Raw genomic sequence first — 22046 nt, 5'->3', positions numbered from 1 at the left:
AATTTCACTGAAGAATGAAGATCACACTTTTGCTAGAAGACATATAATACAAAATTTGAAATTAAAATCTGGCTAAAACAATTTAGGAAATTGTTTTAAGTATAGGTAAAAATGATAGACCTTTGCTCAGCTCCTATACAATGTCTGGCAACAAACCCTTTTCTAATACCTATAATTTAGCTATACCCACTTCACATGAAAAAACATCATTAAATATATGAAATGTTCTTCTTTCCTTTCTGTGACCATGAATAATGCATAATTTATAAAACATGCCTTTTATCTAGTTCTACCACAGGAGCTGCTTAAGGTAACGCTTCTTAAACCCTCCTGAGTTTGCTAATAGGCAAAATTCTATAAAAAAAAATACTCTGTCTCATATTATTCTTTACCAGTCTTTTACAAATTCAACAGTTTGCATTAGCATCCAGCTATACACATCAGTGGAAAGAAGCATCTTAAATGTTTTTGAAAACTGTGATAAAGACACATATCTGAAAGCAGAGTCAAAGTGCTCATGATCATCAATGCTCAAGTCACGTTTGAAAAAGGAGAAACAAATGCTTTTTTTTTCACTTGAAAAACATGTCTTGGCTATGACAATGGACATAAATCCTAAGTTTTGCAGACATCATGATATTTCAGTCATCAAATAAAACATAACAAAACACTCAAACAGACATTTCTGTGCTTCACAGTGCCATAAAACAGAGTGCATTTAGCATTAAATGCTGCCTTTCAGGTTAAAATGGAGAAGAAAAGCAGTCTTGTGAAAACTCAAGGGTCATACAGATCAGTTTGAGGAGCACCAATAAATTCCCTTCTTTTTCAGAAGAAAAGCTCTCAAATCCCACTGTAGCACCTCAGACACACCTACAATGCAGAACATAATCGTAAATATCTCAGTGAGAAAGCAAGCCACACTATTCCACATTTGATACCCTTCTACTTAATTTTGGAAAATTTCAATATAGTTTGTTAACAGATGTTCAAACAAGTTCAGGTTAAGGTTTGGCTTATACTTATACTTTAAATTTTCCAATTTCACGCACAGGAACTGAATGCCAGAGTTGTTCAACTGCTGATCTGAGTTCATGCCCACTTCACCAATTACAGCCTCGCACAAATAATTTCACATTTTAAATCTCACCTCTTATTTACTTCAAGAAATTTAACCAGACCAAGTCCTTAAACCCTTTCATAATAAGGGACCCTGTATTCTCCTAACTCTTCTCTGAAAGCCATAGAACTTTTATCCATGTTGCAAGGTGAAAGATCTTACAAAATACTCATAGCACTGCCAAATGAGAGGCAATTCTTGTCCAGCCTCAGTTCCCAGACTAGACACCACCATCCTGACACAGAACACATGCAAGGTCTTGATAATCCTGAAGAAAAACAGAATAATATTCTCTTTGCTCCACCTGCTAAAGCAAGCAACACACATAATCACCACCACAAACCCATCTTCTGCTACCTACCCATGTTCTTGTCTCTTATTTGTAGAGATTCTCTGATTACATTTTCTTTGAGATTACTGATTAAAAATGGAACCAAGAATTAAATCTTGCAATACACCATAAGGACTGTGTGCTTGATAAAAAATACTTGCTAAGAGTTCTGCTTGTTTCTCCTGATTACAGCACTCAGAAGAAATAAAAATGTCACTACAAATCTGGACAGGTTTGTCTACAGCAAGTGAATATATTCATGCTTTCTAGTATATAAACAAGGTGATACCAGATATTGAGAACAGTATTGTCCTTTCTACCACTTTTTATTAAATTTAATAAGCACCATATTTAGTCTAGAAACTAGCACAGAGATGAACATGTCAAAATTCCTCTAACAAAAGGTCCAGTGCCCAAATCTTTATCATAGAAATGCATTGAAAATGTTATATATGCATAAAATTCAGTATGCTTTAGCAGCTACTCCATTATTTAACCCATCACTAGTTATCATCTCCTATGGTATCACCCTTTATTTTGCGATTTTTTTACTCTTAAAAATTTAGCCTTCTTTTGGATTTCCTGCATTCTACAGCTAAATAATTCTTTAACCAGCAGGTCACATCACTTATCCATGGAACAAAACAAAAGAAGGCTTTCTTCTCTCTTCTTTCTCAGGCTGCTCTTTTTTTCCTGAGCACACAGAAACCACATACAGAAGTCAGAATTTCCAGCTTCAGAATGGCTGGAAAGTGGGAAAACCAGATTTCAGTGCTACCCATTATGTATGGGTGCGCATATTTACACACAGATATAACTAAATACACTTATTAAATTTTACCTGAGCAGGAGGTACTGCAGCTGCTGGTAAAGGATTAGAGATCATTGGGCCAAAGATATCCAGGTCATCATTCAGTGCTGTGACAGCAGCAGTGCCTCCATTTGTAACAGATGTTTCAGCTGGACCATCTAAAAAAACAACAGAATCACTTTTAAATTGAAGATTATTAATATCTTAACACCATGAGAAAAATTAAAGCTGTCTGTTCCCTCCTACCCCATCAAAGATGTACTCTATTTCTGAGATATTTTTCAGACTGCAATACTGTTCAGATTTAGTAAAGACTTATTTCCAGAAGAATATGGCACATGAATGTTCTTCAGGAAAAAAAAAAAACAAACAAAAAACAACCAATGACAAAAAACCCACTTAAAACTTCCCTAAGGACAACCACACCAACTTAGCAGTACACACTACTCATTTCTCAGGAGACTCTGCACACCAACATTTTTAGTAAGAATTTAAATAGACGTCTTACTGAGAAGGTCCAAATTTGATAGCCTTGTATCAGAGAAAATATACTCATCTGTGCTCCAGAATTAAAATTTGCATTTTAGAATCCATGAAGTTATTCTTGATGTGCTAATTTACTCAAGAGAACATAAATAAATTTTGCATTAGGGAAGAAGTCCATTCTCCCCCTTTTTCAAAAGTATTTTGCACAGACTTAATTCCATAGCTCCATATGAACACACTTGCCAGACACACTGAGCTAATTATCCATAAGAACCTACAGCTCTCACTCTGAGCCTTGCTGTCTGCAAGTCACTTTGACACATGAACACATTTATTGATCTAGGTAAAAGTGGATGACAAAAAAAAAAATTATGCTTCAAAGAGAATTTGCAATAAAGTACTTTAAAAGATACAGGGACAAAAATATCACAAAAGTGTTTTTAAGGAACAGAGCAACCACTCCTCTTTTCATTTTAAGCTGCTCAAGAAAAAGTGGGAAGAACTGGCTAATAAATTTATACCTAAAAATATCACAAGTGGGTTGCCATTACATAGAGCTTGATAAACACAAAGGTGAGTCTAGACTCTGCTGAACTTTCTAATGAATGAATAGTCTCAGCAGCAAGTTTAAGAAAGCTTTTATAGGCAATAGAAGATGTTAAGTCTAAAATTAACCAGCTTTTATAGGCAATAGAAGATGTTAAGTCTAAAATTAACCTATCTCAGTGTAGAAGTCAGACTTCTCTGGTAGAACAAACTAGCTGAATTAAGTAAAAACTTCCTCTGCAAAAGAAACACTGCCATGACTGGCACAGCTGTTTACACATGACAGAAGGATCAGTATTCCAAAACCCCTAGATTACAGTAACAGTACACTGCTACTAACATCATAAGACTGCACTCTGAAACAATCTACCCAGAAGACCATTACCCACAGCTGCTGTGCTGGTTTTGGCTGGGGTAGAGTTAATGTTCCTCCCAGTAGCCAGTATAGGAATCTGTTTTGGATTTGTGCTGGAAAGAGAGTTAATAACACAGGGATATTTTCATTATTGCCAAGCAGAGTTTGCACAGTGTCAAAGACTTTTCTGACCTCACCCCACCAGTGAGGAGGCTGTGGGTGCTCAAGGAGTTACAAGGGGACACAGGCAGGACAGGTGACCCCAACTACCAAAGGGATATTCCACACCCTAAATATGATGCCATGCTCAGTATATAAAGCAGTAGGAAGAAGGAGGAGGAAGACCTTTGGAACGATGGCATTTGTCTTCCCAAGTCACTGTTACGTGTGATGGAGCTCCAGTTTCCTGGGGATGTCTGAACACCTTCCTGCCCATGGGAAGCGGTGGATGAATTCCTAGTTTTACTTTGCTTACATGCATAGCTTTTGCTTTACCTGTTAAAACTACTTTTTATCTCAATCAACAAGTTTTGTCACTTTTACCCTCCTAATTCTCTTCCCCATCCCATGGGGGGAGTGAGCAAGTGGTTGTGCAGGGCTTAGTTGCCAGCTGAGGTTAAACCATGACATATGCCTTCTCATTTCTGTCTGCCTTCCATGAAGGTGAAGTGGCCATGGGAATGAGTTGACATTACTAGATCTTCTATGCTGAGTAGAAAGTGAGCAGCTTGAGGAATGTGAAGCAGCCACCTCAGTCAGTTTTATTACTCTTCTGTGATTTGACTTTGCTGGGGGACCGCTGTTGCAATGATTCTGAAAAGCAAAGCTGCAAACTCAGCTATGATTATGACAGAGCTACTTACACCTTAATGCAAAGGTCTCCTTCTTCCCTTATTTCTGATGAATGGAAGGCAGCGGATAGCAAAATGACCATACAAATAATCTGCTGCACCATTCAATGCACATTAGTGCTTTGAGATGTGTGTAAATAAATGTACTGGTCATTTAAGTGTGAGCTTCTTTTGAGGTCATTCTGCAGACTGGCAGTTCCAAAAACATCTCCCCAAAGGTTCACTGTTTCAGATAAATTTAGCAATGAACTGTGCACAATTTTCAAGCAAAAAGGACTGTCAGGAATTAATAATTTAACGTTCTCATTTTCTCAGTCAGGCACATGTATTTAAAAAAAAAAAATCTCTCTTGTCATATTCCAAAGTAGTTTAGATTTCCTGAATGTAAAGGTGCTTAACATAGTAGACTGAAAATTTAAATGCAATCATTTACTGAAACAAGCATTTCACATATGTAGAACATTCATGACAGAACCCATTTGCAAAAATATAGTACTTTTCAAGTATTTAATATGCTGCTTACAAACTAATACTATGAAAACCTGGATTTTTGCTAGATTTATTCTGTAAGAATGTTATTTGGTAATGCACATGCCTTTTGTTTCTTACTGAATAAATACCTCCCTGTCTCCACTGGTGCAGAAACCAGACATTCTGAATTACTGTTCACAACAGTGTTTCAAGCCTGTATGAAGACTATTAACAGATGATCCTGTTTTACTGATTTCTTAAAATGTAATAGTTGGAATATTTATAGCTATTAAAAAGAGGCTCCAAAAATCTTCCCCCTTCCCTACTGAAAGAACTAAGTTTCAGATTATAGAAAAAAACCTAACACCGCTTTCACTCCAGTACATTACTTGTAGCAATATTAATATTTCCATTTAAATATATTTGCATGCAGGCATGCACAGTCTTGTTTTTCAACACAGTAATTCACAGTTCTTATACAGAGATTATAGACAGTCTCAACTTCAACACACAAGGTCATGGATTAGGATGTATCTCCACCTTTCCCTTCTCATTTTAAAATATTTCTGCAATAATATGAAAGATACTCAGCAGAGTTCTCAGTTTTAATTTATTCTAAGTATATCACTATTCATGCAACTTGTGCCACCTACCATTAAAACCTGATTAGAAGAGGTGGTGTGTATATGACAGAAGGAAATACAGCTGTAACCTTTCCAGGGAACAGGTGAAAACATCAGATTAAGTTACATGGGCCTATCTGAGTATTTTGAGAAATTTATAGCTTCAACCATCACAGGATTGCTTTGAAGAAATTAGCTTTTGAGAAACAGCACTTCCATTTCTTTTCTGAAGAACGCATCCATAGCTAGGAATGAAATGACAGATGTAGCAAAAGCCACTGCAGTGAGAGCAGATGCAAAGCAGAGCTTCCATGCTTGGTCAGAGAAGGGAACATGAAGAGTTGGTAGATGCTGTTCTTCACCCTTGCTCCTAGGTGTGGTTCCAAAACTATTCTTCTTACAGTTTATGACAATATGAGTTTATGAGTTTAAAACAATACAGTTTATGACAATTACAGATAGTATCTTTAAATATCTGTAATAATTGCTGTCTGCCACACTGTAACAGCAGATGATGCTTCTGATTTCAGATTAGGAAGTCTTGTTTTAGTTTGATAGCAGGAACAAAAACTATTTACCAGGATGTATTTAAAAATATAGTGAAGGGTTCCAGCAAAGTTTACCTTTACAGTTCTTTTGCTGTGTAGATTTTATTAATCCCTGACATGATAATTTCCAATTCATTGCTACCTTCTGTTTTTCATATACATCATAGCTTTCATATACATCATCATTCCTTGGTATATTTATCTGCACTGATAGTGAGAAAGACCAGCAGAAGGGCTTCAAAGGGACAGCAGGAGAGAAAACAGCAAAAAAACAGATCAGATCTTTAACTCTGCATTTCTGAAACTCAATTTTTATGGACCAAACTGTTTACAAGAACTTTGTTACTAAGCAGTCATGTATTTTTATATATACAATCATTTATGACAGGCATACTAAGACTTTCAATAGAGAGAATACGCATATTATTTTTTACACCAAATTACTAGAAGGGTAGAACTGAGAGAAACAGGTCAATAGTTCTACCAAAAATATAGGACTAAGATTCAAACAAGGTCTGGACAAAATTATTGCAAAATTATTTAATGCATTAGTAAAATTTTATTTACTACTGAAACCCTTGCAGAAGGGAAAAAACATTCACAGGGAGGCAATTTCTATATAATACTTCTGAAAATGAAATGTGGAAAGCCAGAAAGCTAGTAATGCCTAAAGTGATTGTAAATGTTTTCCTTTTGGGTAGATATATTGCTTACCTAAGCATAATCTGCACATTGCAGCAATACTATAAATGTTAACATATTTACAAGCTCAGTAAGTGGGGTCATGCAAACCTCATGAGGTTCAACCAGGCCAAGTGCAAAGTCCTGCACTGGGTCAGGGCAATCCTTGCTATAAATACAGGCTTGAGGATGAATGGATTGAGAACAGCCCTGCAGAGTAGGATCTATAGATCCTGGAGTATGAAAATCTGGACATGAGCAGGCAATGTGTGCTGGCATCCCAGAAACTCAACTGTATTCTGGGCTGCATCCAAAGGAGCGTGGCCAGGGGGTCAAGGAAAAGGATTCTATGTCTTCACTCCACTCTGGTGAGACCCCACCTGGAGTGGTGCATCCAGCTCAGTGGTCCCTAGCGCAGGAAAGACATAGGCCTATTGCAGCAGGTCCAGAGAAAGGCCATGAAGGTGATCAGAGGGATTTCTCCTATAAGGAAAGTCTGAGATAGTTGGGACTGTTCAGCCTGGAGAACAGAAGGCTCCAGGGAGACCTTATTGTGGCCTTCAATAGTTAAAGTACTTAAAGATCTACAGGAAAGATCAGGACAGACTTTTTATTAGGGTCTGCAGTGTTAAAAGGGGTAATGGTTCTAAACTAAATCAGGACAGATTCAGACTAGATATAAGAAAAAATTGTTTCACAAATTGTCGTGAAATATTGCCCTGAGAAATGGTAGCTGCCCCTTCCCTGCAAACATTCAAGGCTGGGTTTGATGGGGCTCTGAGAAACCTAATCTAATTGAAGATGCCCCTACTTATGGCAGGGGGTTTGGACTAGATGACCTCCAAAGGCTCCTTCCAACACAAACTATTCTATGATTCTAGGAGTCTATGATCTATATTTGCATATATGATATTTATATACTTATGAATGTATCTTTACTGTTTCTTAAATGAAATTTTCTGACTTTCAGCAACTATGCTGCTTTGGTACTTACCCAACAGTCCTGACAAAAGTGTATTTCTCACTTATGCAACATTCAGCGACATTTCATATCATGATCAACTTCTCAAAACTTCAGGGAACTCTTTCAGAGAATATTTCCCATACAAATGCAGATAAGCAGCTTTTAGCATATCATATTTTACCTCCAACCATGCCAGATGAATGCCCCACACATCAAATTCAGTAAATAACAACATAATAAATCTGCTTTCTTCTACTTATTCATTGTAGCTACAGTGGTTAATCCAGATTATGCAATTGTTTATTTTATGAAGGATGCATCTAAGCATGGCAAATGATGCAGAATATGTAAAATGCACTTTTGTTCTTTCTGGTAATTCTGTAAGGTAATATAATTTAAAAATACTATTATTTTCTTTATATGTCAAAGTAATTTCTAAGTGGCATACCTTGGCAAACACAACAATCACAAACTGCCTGTGTAACATTCCAATATTCCATTTGTATTTGTACACAGTTATCACACCATTTTTTTACTAAATATTAAGAAATAATTTACATCAACCAACCTGGCATAAGTGGAGACATCTACCTTGTAAGAAAAAAAAAACCAAAAAATATCACAAAGCACAAGGTTAAACCCAGAGAGATGAAAACACAGCACTGCCAATCACTTAAGTGCTGAAGAAGTGTGGTTTACACACTGTGACTTTCAAACAAAATACTATTTCTTATAATTACCTTATTAAAAAATCATTTTATAAAATCCTGTATTATTGATTCTAGTATCAATTTTAGGTCTCCACATTTTCAACAGTGCATTCTTCCAGCATGGGTAAGATCCAAATAATTGAAGAGATAACTAAAAAAGCAGCTTCAGGCTTGGCCTACAGAAACAGGCTGTTATTTCCCACTGCTTGGGGAGAGAAGAAAGGAATTTGGGGTTGCACAGCTAGAACACTAACACTACTGCTTGTAGAGAGAATAACAATATTAGCTTGTACATGTCCATTTCTCCACCTTTCTGTATGTGGAGTTCTGAAATAAAATCTATTCTGACTCAAAAAGCCAAAACCCATGAATGTTGCATCATCAAAAGGTGAGTATTTAAACAGCATCTCAATAACAACCCTCTGACCAGGAAATCAAGGGAACCACATGAATCTATTTAAAAGGAATCAGAACAAACAGAAATGTGATAGTACTGTCACTGAGGATATTATGCCTTTTCTCCTATTACAAGATTTAAAGGTACAATTCGCCAAGGCATATTTTCTTGAAAATTTTGCAATTTGTAAAGAAAAATGAAAGATAGTTACCTTTTAGAAAATTACCTAGCAACAATTTTCATAGGATAAGCTCTATCTAAGGAAGTTTACCTTCTGATGTGGTCATTACTGCAAAACCAACTGAGACAAAAAGAACAGTGACCCAGAGACTAACACCATCTCCAAAGCTAGTAGTTATGGTTTACTCAAGAAAATACTTTGTGAAGAAGCTGGGCTGTTCTGAAAGTCAAAATTATTCTAGCATGAATTCTGACCATTAAAATTACTTAACCTGCTATCACAAGTGATTTTGAGCTGTCCTACTAAAAGCTAGTACTGTTCTTTACTTGCAGAAATGAAATCCTAAGAAAATGAATCCTCATTAGAAAAATGTCTGTTCAGTAAGAAGAACGAGCTAAGCAATCATATCAATTTAAATATTATTTGATATGACATATCAAACATTTTAATCAGCAGTGCATCACTGCAGCAAAAAAGGTGAGTGAAATTCTGGAATGTATCCACAGGGGTGTTATTTGCTGAGGCAAAGATGTGATCATCCCACTCTACTCAGCACTTCCCAGGCTTCACCTGCAGTCTGAGTTCAGTTCTGACTCCTGCAATTCAAGACAGACACAGACTGGAGTGGGTCCAAGGGCATGAAGAGGCCAAAGGGCTGTAGGACCTGCTCTACGCAGAAGGAGTGAAGGAGGTCAGGGCTTTATTCTGTGGAGAAGGGAAGGCTCAGGAAGACTAACATCCCAGTATGCCAGTACTTAAAGGGCAGGACACAGCCTCTCTGTTCACAACACACAGGGCCACACAGGGAAATCAGAGGGCAACAGGTACAAGTTTGTCAACACAGGAAAGAATTTTGTTACTGTGAGATCAATTACTAGAGCAAGTCCACAGATGTGGCAGAGCTCCCATCACTGGAGGTCAGCAGGCTGCACCCAGCGAGTATGGCTGGATGATCTCTATGCTCCCCTTCCCATCGACTCCTTGGACCAGAAGGTCATTTGAGGTGCCTTCCAACCTGGACTACTCTATGGTTCTATGACAGATTGGGTTGATATGACCTCTCTTTTAATACTATCTGAAGTCTTCTATTGCAGGTGCTAATTAAAAGAGAACTCCTCAAACAAAATATGTAGGTCTGCTCTCATTAACACATCTCATTTGCAGCTCAGTGGATTCCAAGTGCTACTGGCTTATAATACTGCTTTTCAATTTGTTATTTAAAAGATCTTTAAGCATTCCCTCCTCTGAAATTATGGAGTTCTAACATACATATTATAAACTTTGCCCTTTTTATATCTCACTGAACAAGCAGAGCTGTTGAACACCAATTATAATATTATTTTCTCTGCACATTATATCTCAAGTTAGCCAATGTAATCTGAGTTCATTACTGTATCATAAAACAGTGTTACCAAGATACTTTTCAAATCATGACCAAAAGAATACAGAAGCCTAGCAATCTCAAAACCACATATTGATTAAATTCTAGTTTTTAATTAGGTTCTTGGTCTGGTAAAGTAAAATTAGGGAGAATCAGCTTTCCATCAAGTCTAAATTACTTTTTTTTTAAAATAGGCTCATTCTACATTTGTTCTACAGTGTTAATTAAGATTTGCTTGCCCATAGTAGCAATTACTTGGAATGAGATATGGACAATACACACATAACCCATGCAAAAATGGGTTATGTTAGCTCTACATCAGAGGGAAAAAAACCACACATTTTGAATGAGACCGTGAATTTTAAAATGGAGAAAACATTTACTGTTTTGTTATGTTATTTATACCTTGAAACACAAAAAAACAAAACAAAAAAACCCAAAAACCAAAAAAACAAAACTGAACATTCTTCTACAAAGTGAAGGTTTTAGAGTTACATTTAAATGACTTACTAGCCTGCTCCAATACAACGTAGAAACTATGTACAAAGTGAGTACTCTTAATATCCACTCACAACTTGTAGAAGGTTTTCCTAACACTGAATTTCAAAAGGAAACAAAAATACTGTAATATTTTATTTTTCCATTTCCATGTTAAAATTCCATCAAATGGATAAAACACATTTAGAGCAACACTTGATAAATGAAAGATGTATTTTATGAGAATGGCCTATACACAACACTATAGGCAGTTCAATTAAATTATTCAATTAATTTTTGATATTAAATTATTATTAAATATGAATAGTATTAAATTACAGTGCAGATTAAATTATTTTACTATAAACTATTTTATTTACAGGACAAATGCATAGTTACCTGCCAGTCAGAAAACAAGAAGGTGGATTAGATAAACGTGAATGATGGTTGCAGCCAGTACAGAACACCAAAATGCCCACTATATTAAGTTTTACAAGGTATTAGTCAGCTGCAGTCTGACAGTTTACCGTTCTTTTAACTATTACAGGAATTGTGTGATATAATGTATTTTACAGATATATAATTCAGATGACCTCAGCATTTTATTAAAAAGTACACTTGTGCCATGAACCATGAAATACTACAATCCACAAGGCCTTTGAAGATCACTTTGATAACTTCCCCTTCCCACAGGATCTCATTACTCTCACTGGCAAAACATTATTACTGATATACCCACATCCCAATGGCACTTTCCTTTATAGTTTTAAATCGATGCATGCAATCTTATGGTTTTCAAAATAGTCTTTCAGCAATCACAGAGAAAAGTATATTTATTTTAATAATTAGTATATAATCTGGTTAATAATATAAAATTATATATCTGTTTGATTCAAAACCAAGTAATTATGTATTACTTACCAAGTCCTAAAAGGTCAATAGTGGGTTCTGATGACTTTTTTGGACTTGCTTTAGCTTCTGATTGCTGATCCTCTTTCTTCTGTGGCTTGTAAGGGAAAAAAATAAACACAAGTAAACATGTCTGAAAAGACTCAGGGCTTAAAAATTCTCATTAAAGCCACTGCTTCAGTATCAGAAGTAAAAGTCCTTTTCCATATTTGTTTATCATAATGAATTTGATTTGTAATGTATGCAGCAGTTGTAGTCAAAAGAGACATAGCACATGACTGCAAAAAAATATTTTTATACTTTCACTGGTACATAGTAAATATTAAAATAAAAAAAAATTTGAGGATAGCTTAAAAGAAAGTGAAGTCTTAAACTGAACCACTGCATATCACGTAGTAGGCAAAAACCGGTCTATAATTTATCAATTCATTTTAGCAACCAAAGTACACAGTTCTTCAGAATTAAAGAAAAAAGTTTTAGAAAGCTTAACTTTTAAAATTAGAAGCATACTAATGACATCAATTTGCTTTTCTGCAAAGAACATCTGCAGAACATGCAGAACTTACAGATGCTGACACTGATGCATACAACCCAAATTCATGACCCTTCCTTTATAAATCTGAATGCTAATAACAGCATTCTTCTCCTTCTGAAAAGGGAACTCCTAGTCTTTTCTTGCCTAGAGACTTCAAAATGTATGATGGTATTGATGTGAAATTTGATTATGAAAATTGCTTCATAAATCTGTTTATAGTTCTTCTTACACTAGTATCAGGCTGATCCCCTGAATCCGTCAAAACATCAATTTGTAAAATGAATACCAACTGGTTAATAGTAGTGACATGACAAATACAGTTCTTCACATGCATTTAATGTGCCTTTGCTTCATACTTATCACAGCACCCCAAAGTGGACTGGTTGAACAATGAGCGCAGCCTTTAACTAGAAGAGATTACCCAATAACAGTGGCAGGACACTGTCAGGCTGGGCACTGGGCTGACACCAACAGAACCTGCTTCACTCACACCTTTATCACATTTATCACATTTATGTGGCTTTCACAGGTCACTGAGGCTCCTGAGGTTGTTGAAGTCATTGAATCTTAGTATTTAGCATTAGAAGAGCTTAAAACTTCAACACAATTGTATAAAGATCTGTTTTAGGTAAACCTTTACTTTCTTCCTCTCCCACAAAAGGGGGATAAAGAATAAGTAGCTTGGTGTTTGTTAAGTAAGAGTAGTGAGGAAACTCAAGAGTATTGAAAGGCAGCCCAAGTGAACAGAAGCCTGTTACACTACAGATACCCCTCTTGCATGAGCAAATCCCCACTTCAGCAAAGAAAATGAAAAAGAAAATGAAAAGAAAACCTTCAGCAAAGAGCTCCAATAACCAAACTCCATTCCTGCAGCTACTGCAAACTGGTATCATCCATCACACATAATCTGGCCCTTGCTACTGTCTCAGAGAAATACTTGCTTCTTCTGGCCAAAAATCCTTAGGTTGACTTTGCATACCTTGCTCAAGATCCAGCTGTTAGGGAAAGAGCTTGATGAAAAAAGTCCACAAATTCCCAGATTCTATACTGCATTATAACTTTCAACACTGCATCTACAATCTGGAGCATAGCCCACCAATTCCAAATGCTCCCAGTATAATTCTTGGAAGTAAACCATGACAGCATATCAAGATTTTTTTTAAAGTGACAATTCAAAATGAAGTTTTCTACAATTGACCATATCTCAGTAAATATGCCATAAAACAACAAAATTATTATTATTATTATTATTATTATCATCATCATCATCATTATAAACACTAATCAGAATTAACAATGAGTACTTCAGAACAGAATGTGCCATAAAACCTTGAACATTCGAGTTTTCTGTGTAAGAAACACTATGGGTCACAGAAGCTGCAAAAAGCATTTCTGGTATGCTCCTTTATTTCATGAAACTGGCTTTTTTCCCTTTTCCCTTAACAGCTTACAAAATCTGAATGCAGAATGATTTATTTCAACTGAAAAGAAAAGCCATTATAATTATATTAAATGTGCAAATTTTCATGACACTGTATTAGATTTCTGGTAACTACCTAAAACCAGAAGTTTGAAACAATTTAAAACAAAACAAAACAATTTAAAGCTTGACAGGTTAGTTTTGAATGCAAACCTTTCACAGAAGTCAACCACTTCTGCATATATTAATAAGAACTAAAGAGGAAGAGATCAAATAGCACTTTCTTTTATTTGGTACTTATTACTGTGGCAAATTAATCTCATTATCTAAGCTAAATATTTTAAAATATGGGAGGAATAATCCACTTAGGTCCTCTGCTTTGTCCAGTAAACATTTTCAATAAATATTAAACACATATTTCTGTTTCATCACTCTCTAAACAAGAAAGGCAATGAAGATACAAGGTATAAAAATATTAATTTCTATAAAAATATGATTCCTCAAGCTGTTCTTTTCCAGTATCGTAACTATTATTTCTTGATCAAAAGTTTCTGTCCCATTTTGCTCCCCCTGCCAATATGCCAACTACTAGATTTTAAGGTTACTTCATAGTTAATTACTTTTAAGAAAAGCTCCAAAATTCTTTTCAAACTCAATAGTACATCAAATATTTCCAGCCATTAATACTGCATTTGTTCCCTTGGTGAAGATTTTCTCCTTAAAAGCACTACTCAACATCTTTTGCAGCTACACAGTTTTCACCAACATTCTAACCTTCAGTCTGAAAGATGAAGAAACATGTTAGTCACCTAACATTTACCAATAATTAATATGTATAACAGCAGACACACAAAGCATCATTCAGCAGCTATCTGGAACAAAAGATCTTCCTCTTTAATTTTACCTGAAAAATTATTTTGTTGCCCCCATTCTCTCACCATAACAAGCACCATTTCCTAGAATTACCTATCCTATTGTCTGAGATTTCAATCAATTCTGTAATTTAGTATGCCTTTAGTTCTGTTTAAGATGCTTCATGGCACATAGGAAGGCTTTTGTAAAAATTCAGAAGACATTTGTTTGGTGCTTAAGGTCTGCCATGATTCACAGATCGGGACTTCTCTAAAGTCACCTGCACTTAGGCATAAATTAGGTAAGGCTAGCACCACTGGGATGAGTTAGAACAAGAAACTTGCACAAACACCATTACTCTTAAGAACACCTAAATGACCCTCACTACCATGATGCCTCTTGTGAGAGTTTTGTTCTCTGTTCAGCCCCATGGATTCTGCACTGTGGTCCACCTGAAGTAGATATAAGGAAAAACAATGGCTTACTTCAATGTCCTGTAGCAGAGATCATGCCATATTTCTGAGATGAGGAGAGAACCTCAAGAGGTCTCTTCCAGCCCATATAATTCTAGCATAAACAAGGTATGGAAACTTTTGGACAAGAACAAAAAGAAAGCCATGCTGGAGTCACAAGAAAATTTTATTTCAAATCATAAAGTGAAATGTGATGTTTAATTTCTTTTTAGCAGCTTTGCTCCTATAGGACTCATTCATGACTAAGCTTTATGTAGAGAGTGGCCTTTCAGGATGTTAAGTACTGCACTCAGTAAGCACAAAAGTGTGCAACAGGAAAAAAGCCTGCATAACAAGGCAATGACATTTCTTAAACATACTGTTTAATTTAGTGTTGGGTTTTATCTAAAATTACCACATTTTGCAGAGATACAAGGTAACACGACAAATGCTTGGGAGCCTTGATGCACTAAGATTCATCTCAGTTTCTAATACTAGTCTCCTTGACTCCCACAGTAATTATTTTTAAGTATTGACAGCAGTACTAGATAACCTATTCCTTGTAATGCCCTTTGGAATATGGCCACATTAAAAATAGCAGACTAAGCAGCATTAAGTAAACTAAAAATAGCATTAAGAATCTGATATGAAAAAGGCAAGTAGAAGGAACAGGTACACAATTTTGTGCATTTATTTCCAAGTGGAGCCTTCAAGGTTACTGGGGCTACTATTTTGTATGACATTCAAGACTGTCTTAGTAAAATACATGGTTATAGCAATTTCTAGATATATTTACTTCAGGTCATGTATTAACGGCATCTTATTCAAAATCATTTTTATGCTGGTAGTACATTCTTCTGAAATACTGTCCTTGCAAATAGCAGAACATCAAGACATCTTTGATATGCAGGCCTTACATGGCCATTTTTCACAGTTGTCACTAATAGCCACTGCATTACCCTTCAGGGTTCTTTTCATGTTGGAGATCTACTGAAAGCAAGCAATGTCTGCTGCCTTCAATTATTCTGAGATTATTGAAAACAGTTTGTTTGCAAATATCACTGAAAGAAAGTGAAGCCACAACAAGCTTCCAGGGAGTTGATTCTTTCACATCCTCCACATGATCAGCTTATTTTCTAGCATAATTTGGAATTTTTAACCTAAAAAACCTTGAGTCCTTGTTATGAAAAGAGACACAAAATATAATTTAAATTACCCCTCATTTAGCAGGTATTAGATAATTTGGCCAAATTGAGGAGGCAAATAAAGAATTAACCTTTCAACCTCTTACAAATATTTTCACCTATAAAGCACATCTTTTCAGTACAGGAGCAGGGACACAGTCATTACTCAGATCTAGTATAGGCACTAAATTTTTGCAATCCTGTAGATGACAGGTAACTGGGATACAGTAATCTTTCATTGTTTTATTTTCCAATGCTGTCCTTTTAACCTTCCACTCTTCTTATACTCTTCTGTCAGTCCTTTCTTGAGGGGCAAGAAGCAAGGACCAGGGAACAACTGGCTGCTCAGTCTCACCTCAATATGTAGGAAGGCGATTCAGCAACTAACCTGGAAGCCAACTCCAGGCACATGAAGGACAAGAATGTTAATGGGAGGAATCAGCATGGCCTCATCAAGAGGAAGCCATGCTTGCCCAAACCAACAACTTTTAACAGTGTCATGACAGGCTTGGCAGACAGGGGTGGAGCATCACAAGATGTCTTCCTTTACTTCAGTAAGGCTTTTGGATGGAGTTGATAACTGATAAAAGTACCAACATGGAAACAATTCCCTCTTCAAGCTTCTTATCTCATTTAATTCTTAGTATCCAATGATGAATGACTCCCAATTATATACCCAAATGACTCCCAGTTTCATATGCAAATCAAGCAATGTCTTAATCCTGTCTGCTGTACATCTGCTAAACCATAACGTGACACTATGGTGCTAATATCACATCTGTAAGTAGTCCTTACACAACCAGATTAACCATCTTTCAGTATCTAAAAAGCAAATATTTAAAAATACTTATGAACTCCTCAGAACTTTACCAAAATGAACAACTGAGAAATTACGTCTACACATAAGAAGCAGCATCTCTCTTCTATTTCATTAAAATGGAAATGCAGAAATGAGTATTTGGACCTTCACTTAACTTCCCACACACTGTCACTGTAAATCAACTGCCTTGAAATTACTGGATAGAAATTTATATGCTGGTAATCTCCATATACCTTCACAGTGCACCTAGGCCAACTGTAATGTTCTGTGCTAAGAAACCATCACAAACAAAATCCAAAAGCAGGCAACAGTGGAGAAGACCAGGTCACCTCTAACTTATCTGTTTTTAATGCAACCAAGTGCACAAGCCTACTTTAATCTCACACTGAGATGATGCCTTCATTAGTGGAAGCTACATCAGCCAGTCTTGTAATTCATAGAGATACTGTCTATGATTTAATTAATCTTGCTCATTTTCCTACCATTAGAAAATTGCAGGGTTAGTCACTTATCAATCTTGTTCATTTATCCAATATCAGCCTGAAGATTTTAAGACAATTTCCGGTCTATCAGGTTTTGATGGAGAAGCTACAAAAATTTGTACCAAAGTTCTGAGATTTATTCTCCTGCAGTTCTGGCTACTTTCTTAAAGGTGAAAAGAACACCATTGTCAAAAACTTCCCAATTTACACAGAATGAGAAAGTTTTCCATTCCATAAAGAAAAAGCATATTTTAACTCAGCATTCTGCATTTAATGTTGCATTACTGTGCCACACTCCTTTATTCTTTCTTTACTAATTTTGTGCAACAACAGAAGTTATCTGAGGTTTAATTTTTAATAAATGGGTAAGAACACCAGGTTAGGCCAGGAAAAAAAGAAAATTCTCTGCTAGATCTCAAATTAAAAAAGATAGCTCCATTTTACAGAAATCAATATTGGCCTTTATTGAGCTTTCACAATGTATTGCCCTCAATATACTACTAGTTACACCATTCTAGTTCAATCTAACTTATGTGAAATACTTTTCTTGAGTTAAATGAAACCAAATAAATCAGCAAGTAACAGTGTTAACTATTCTATTCACACCTTAAGTTCTAGAGTTGATTTTACAGACTTATTTCTTTTATACTACTCTAAAGCAAATTATTAATGAATAAAGATGTTTCTTTGACACAGACAAGGGAACTGATAGGCACTTTATACCGTGTATTTTTAAAACTAATTGCCTGTAAGGGTCTGGCTGGGATGGAGTTTACAATCTTCACAGCAGTTGATACAATGCTATACTTTGGATTTGTGGCCACAACACTGTTGATAACACACCAGTATTTTGGCTATTGCTGAGTGGTGATACTTCGATAACTGCATCATTTTAATTTTGCTAGCCTTGCACAATTACATTTCTTGTTTTGCTAATTTAAGTGAGCCAACCTCCAAGCACCTTATTAAGTACATTCAAGGACTACACACACTTAAGAGTCAGCAGTACTACCCTATTGGTAGATTTTCTTCACAACCACCTTCTCTTCCCTTTTTCAGGCACTCTGACTGTCAGAGTCAGTCTGTAGACTTTGTCAAACAGATGCAAGGAGCACATGAGCCAAGTGAATCGATATGTACACAAACCTTATCCAACAAACTGCAGTGAATTCCCTAATTCAGTTTTCCCATTGAAGCTCATCATACACAAGCTTTGAAGATCTGAATCTGAGTATTACAGTTTTGCAGTTGACTCATCCAAAGGTAAACCCCAAGTCCCTGGAATAGGTAGAATGCTTTCCCTCAGAAACTTGGACTGCAAGTCTGCAGGAGATGGCATTGTGAAGAAAATTGAGTAACACCTGAAGCATAAGTCACATACTGTAGGAAGTCCAGTGTGTCAGTGGGGTATTTCATCAAATTTTCTTCAGCCAGCTATTTTTGGAGATAACCATTAAATGAGTGATTCATTCTGCCTCAGGAAAAAAAAAAGAAAAAAAAATGAGAGCATTGCCAAGTCAATCCTCCTCCTTCCTCTGTACAAAGATTAAAGTACAGCACATAGGATATTGCCTATAGGGAATATGGTTATATATGGGCAAGACAAAAAGGAGGATCAGTACCACCATGACTGACTGTCACACACCTATTAAATTCACATATGTAAGAGGATGCTATAAGGTTTATAGGTGCTGCAACCAATGCTCCCTTTCTGCAAAACAAGCTCGTCCTTTCCCAACTTTCAGCACTGTGCCCAAACACATCTGGCTATTACGCGCACAAGATGGGCAGGGAAAGACAAGAGGGAAGTAGAAAGCTTTAGAAGAGCTTGCTTGGTTGACAAAACAGACAACATATGTGACGGCTTCTGTTAAATGTTACACTTTGAATGATAAAATTATAAAAGAGTAAGAATATTCAGATCTAGCATAAAATACATTGCTCTGCAGTCAAATCCATTGCCTTTTTTAAGTTACAGTTGTAGTAAAATAGGAAAATAGTATAAGTTTGTTAAACGAGTAAAGACACTGGTATCCTTTCAGAACATTGTTTAATATGATCATACATTCCAGGGCCTATGGTCTAAATTTACAGGCCACTCCTCTGCACATCCCTGTTCCTCAGAATACTCTCCTCTGACAGGGAGCTGAAGGCATTTTGTGCTGGAATTGACAGCTGTGAACAAACTTTTTTGGTAAGGCCTGGTTCAAAAGTGCCAGCACACAGTGAAAATACTACAATTATTTTTCTTTACAAAAGAGAGATTCAAGTTTTATTCTTCTGTTTCTGTAACCCTAGGTGTATTATCACCATATGTACAGATTTTAAGGATTTAACCGCTCTAAAAGATAAGACACCCAGTAAAAATGTAAACCACACCAAATACTTTAAAACCAAGCCAGATTTTGCCAAATTCCCCACTGCAAGATGATAACATAAATAATGTATCAGATTTCAGCACGAGCATTTAGGATTATTGTTGACCTTACTCTCATTTACACTGTGAGAGCATTTAAAGAGGTAGCATACAAAGCACAGGACATAAGCCACATGATTAATTGCTCTAAAGTAGAAAAACGCTAAAGTCAGAGAAGTCAGAAGTTAATAATCTAAAAATCTTTCCTACTCTCAAGCAAGATACCAGTCACTGTCAAAAATCTGATTCATCAGCCATCCAGTCCACTTATCTGCTCCCATTTTTCTTAACATTTTTTCCTCAATTTTCCACTTTAATGAAAAATTCGTACGAATCTAGAACTGTCTGTTTAAAGCACATCTGATTACCAATGCACTTCTACCTCATATTCCCTACCTTAACTACAAGAAGCCTTATGAAAGCTAAAGATACATCAAACAATTTAGTGAAAAGCACTTCTAACTTACATAAAAGCAATTTCCAGTCTACCCACTAGAGTTCATATATACCTCTATGGTTAGTGAACAAAAGCTCTCCTTTGCTCTTAATACATAGGAATTCTATGCCTTGTGCATAAAGCAATTGGATTCCTTCCCTCTTCATTACCTGCTTGCAATAAAACTTGCAGGAGAGCATAAACATTTGAGAATTGCCATATGAGAAAATAATGTTAGTAATTTACTATATTTTGCAATAGGTTTGTAGACATGATTTTTCCTGACACTTAATGCTCTAAAAAGTTTAGTCCATATTCATTTACGGCATTACTCACACATCCATATCCTAGAATTTTTAAAGAGTATTTTTATAGCTTTCATACCTGATCTGAAAATAAGCAAAAACTAATCTTTTCATAATATTTAATTTAAATGGCATTAACAATCAAATGTGCTATTTTGTTTACCATCCTATAAAATACCAGCACTTGTTTTTTCATACTTGCAACCAATTTAGAAATCAGACTAACTCTTTAGAACTGAGGATAATTTTAGCAAGTAAAGAACTTCTGTCTTGTTTAACTAGCAAAAAAGCCAGAATCCTGATGTACTGTATTGAAATACAAGTAAAACTGTGATGGGATCATTGTGAAGTTGTATAGACTACGGCAAGTCCACAATCAAACTCTGATGCATCTCTAATCAAGAGAAAAACCCTGCATGTCAATAACAATAAAAAAGCCACCATTTTTATTTATCAAACTAGAATTACCTTGAACCAAATAGCCAAGCCAAGGGGAAAAGGTAAATTTAAGAATCTATTGTGATTATTTCAGTGAATCACTCACAGATACTGAACTACTCACACTCACCTGGGTAAGCCTATTTAAGGAATTCACATTAAGCAAACAAAAACACCCAAATCGCCTTCTGCTGTTGCTAAATACGATTCTGTACACATGAAGGTCCTTCAGTCCAAGCACATACCCAAAGGAAAACTTTTTAAAGTGGTCCTTGATCTACATCTTTACTTTAAAAACCTGGTGTATTTCATTAGATTTCACAGTTAAGAGAAAAATACTTGAGCAAGATTATGTAAAATGCATTATATCTTTAGTCATTTGAATTAAAAACTTCATGGCAGAAATAACAGAAGACCCTGCACCATAATCTTATTCCATTAGTATGATTTTATCTGGATCTAGGCTAATACAGTAATCATTTCTGTGAAAATGGATTAAGACTATTCCTTTGTTCTTACTTATTGACCAAGCAGTACTAACATTGTATTTTAACTGAATTTAAAATGTTGGCTCAGATCTCATTTACTTTAGTCAATGTATTCCAACAAGACTTAAAACCTTTTGTCTTGTACTTAGCTGAGTTGGTTTAGCTCCTTTCTAAAGCATCAGACAATCTCAGAGGCCCTTTTACCTTGCTCAAAACGACATATGAACCATGTAGAAGTTCAATTTCCTAAAATTAAGTTGGCTTTCTTTTTATACTTACTGCTGAGACTACAGCAAAGTATCAGAGATAAATCCTTATTCTTATATTAATGCATTAAATCTATAAATTAACAACCACATTTGAAATAATAGTTCTA

At 35.8% G+C, this 22046-nt stretch overlaps 1 protein-coding gene across 2 annotated transcripts in view; it reads right to left on the bottom strand.

Moving 5' to 3' along the window:
• Window positions 1-22046, bottom strand: part of SMAP1 (small ArfGAP 1) — an 89987-nt gene that overhangs the window by 8516 nt on the left and 59425 nt on the right. For both annotated transcript variants that reach the window (XM_062489775.1, XM_062489777.1), the window contains 2 exons: window positions 11855-11933; window positions 2293-2420 (listed from right to left, as the gene is read on the bottom strand). In XM_062489775.1, the coding sequence (XP_062345759.1) occupies window positions 2293-2420; window positions 11855-11933 (207 nt within the window). The remainder of the gene's footprint in view (window positions 1-2292; window positions 2421-11854; window positions 11934-22046) is intronic.

The sequence above is a fragment of the Cinclus cinclus genome, chromosome 3, assembly GCF_963662255.1.
Source record: "Cinclus cinclus chromosome 3, bCinCin1.1, whole genome shotgun sequence".
In the NCBI taxonomy this organism is placed as follows: domain Eukaryota; kingdom Metazoa; phylum Chordata; class Aves; order Passeriformes; family Cinclidae; genus Cinclus; species Cinclus cinclus.
Note: the sequence above shows the minus strand (reverse complement) of the source record. Positions and strands in the feature narration are given on the sequence as shown.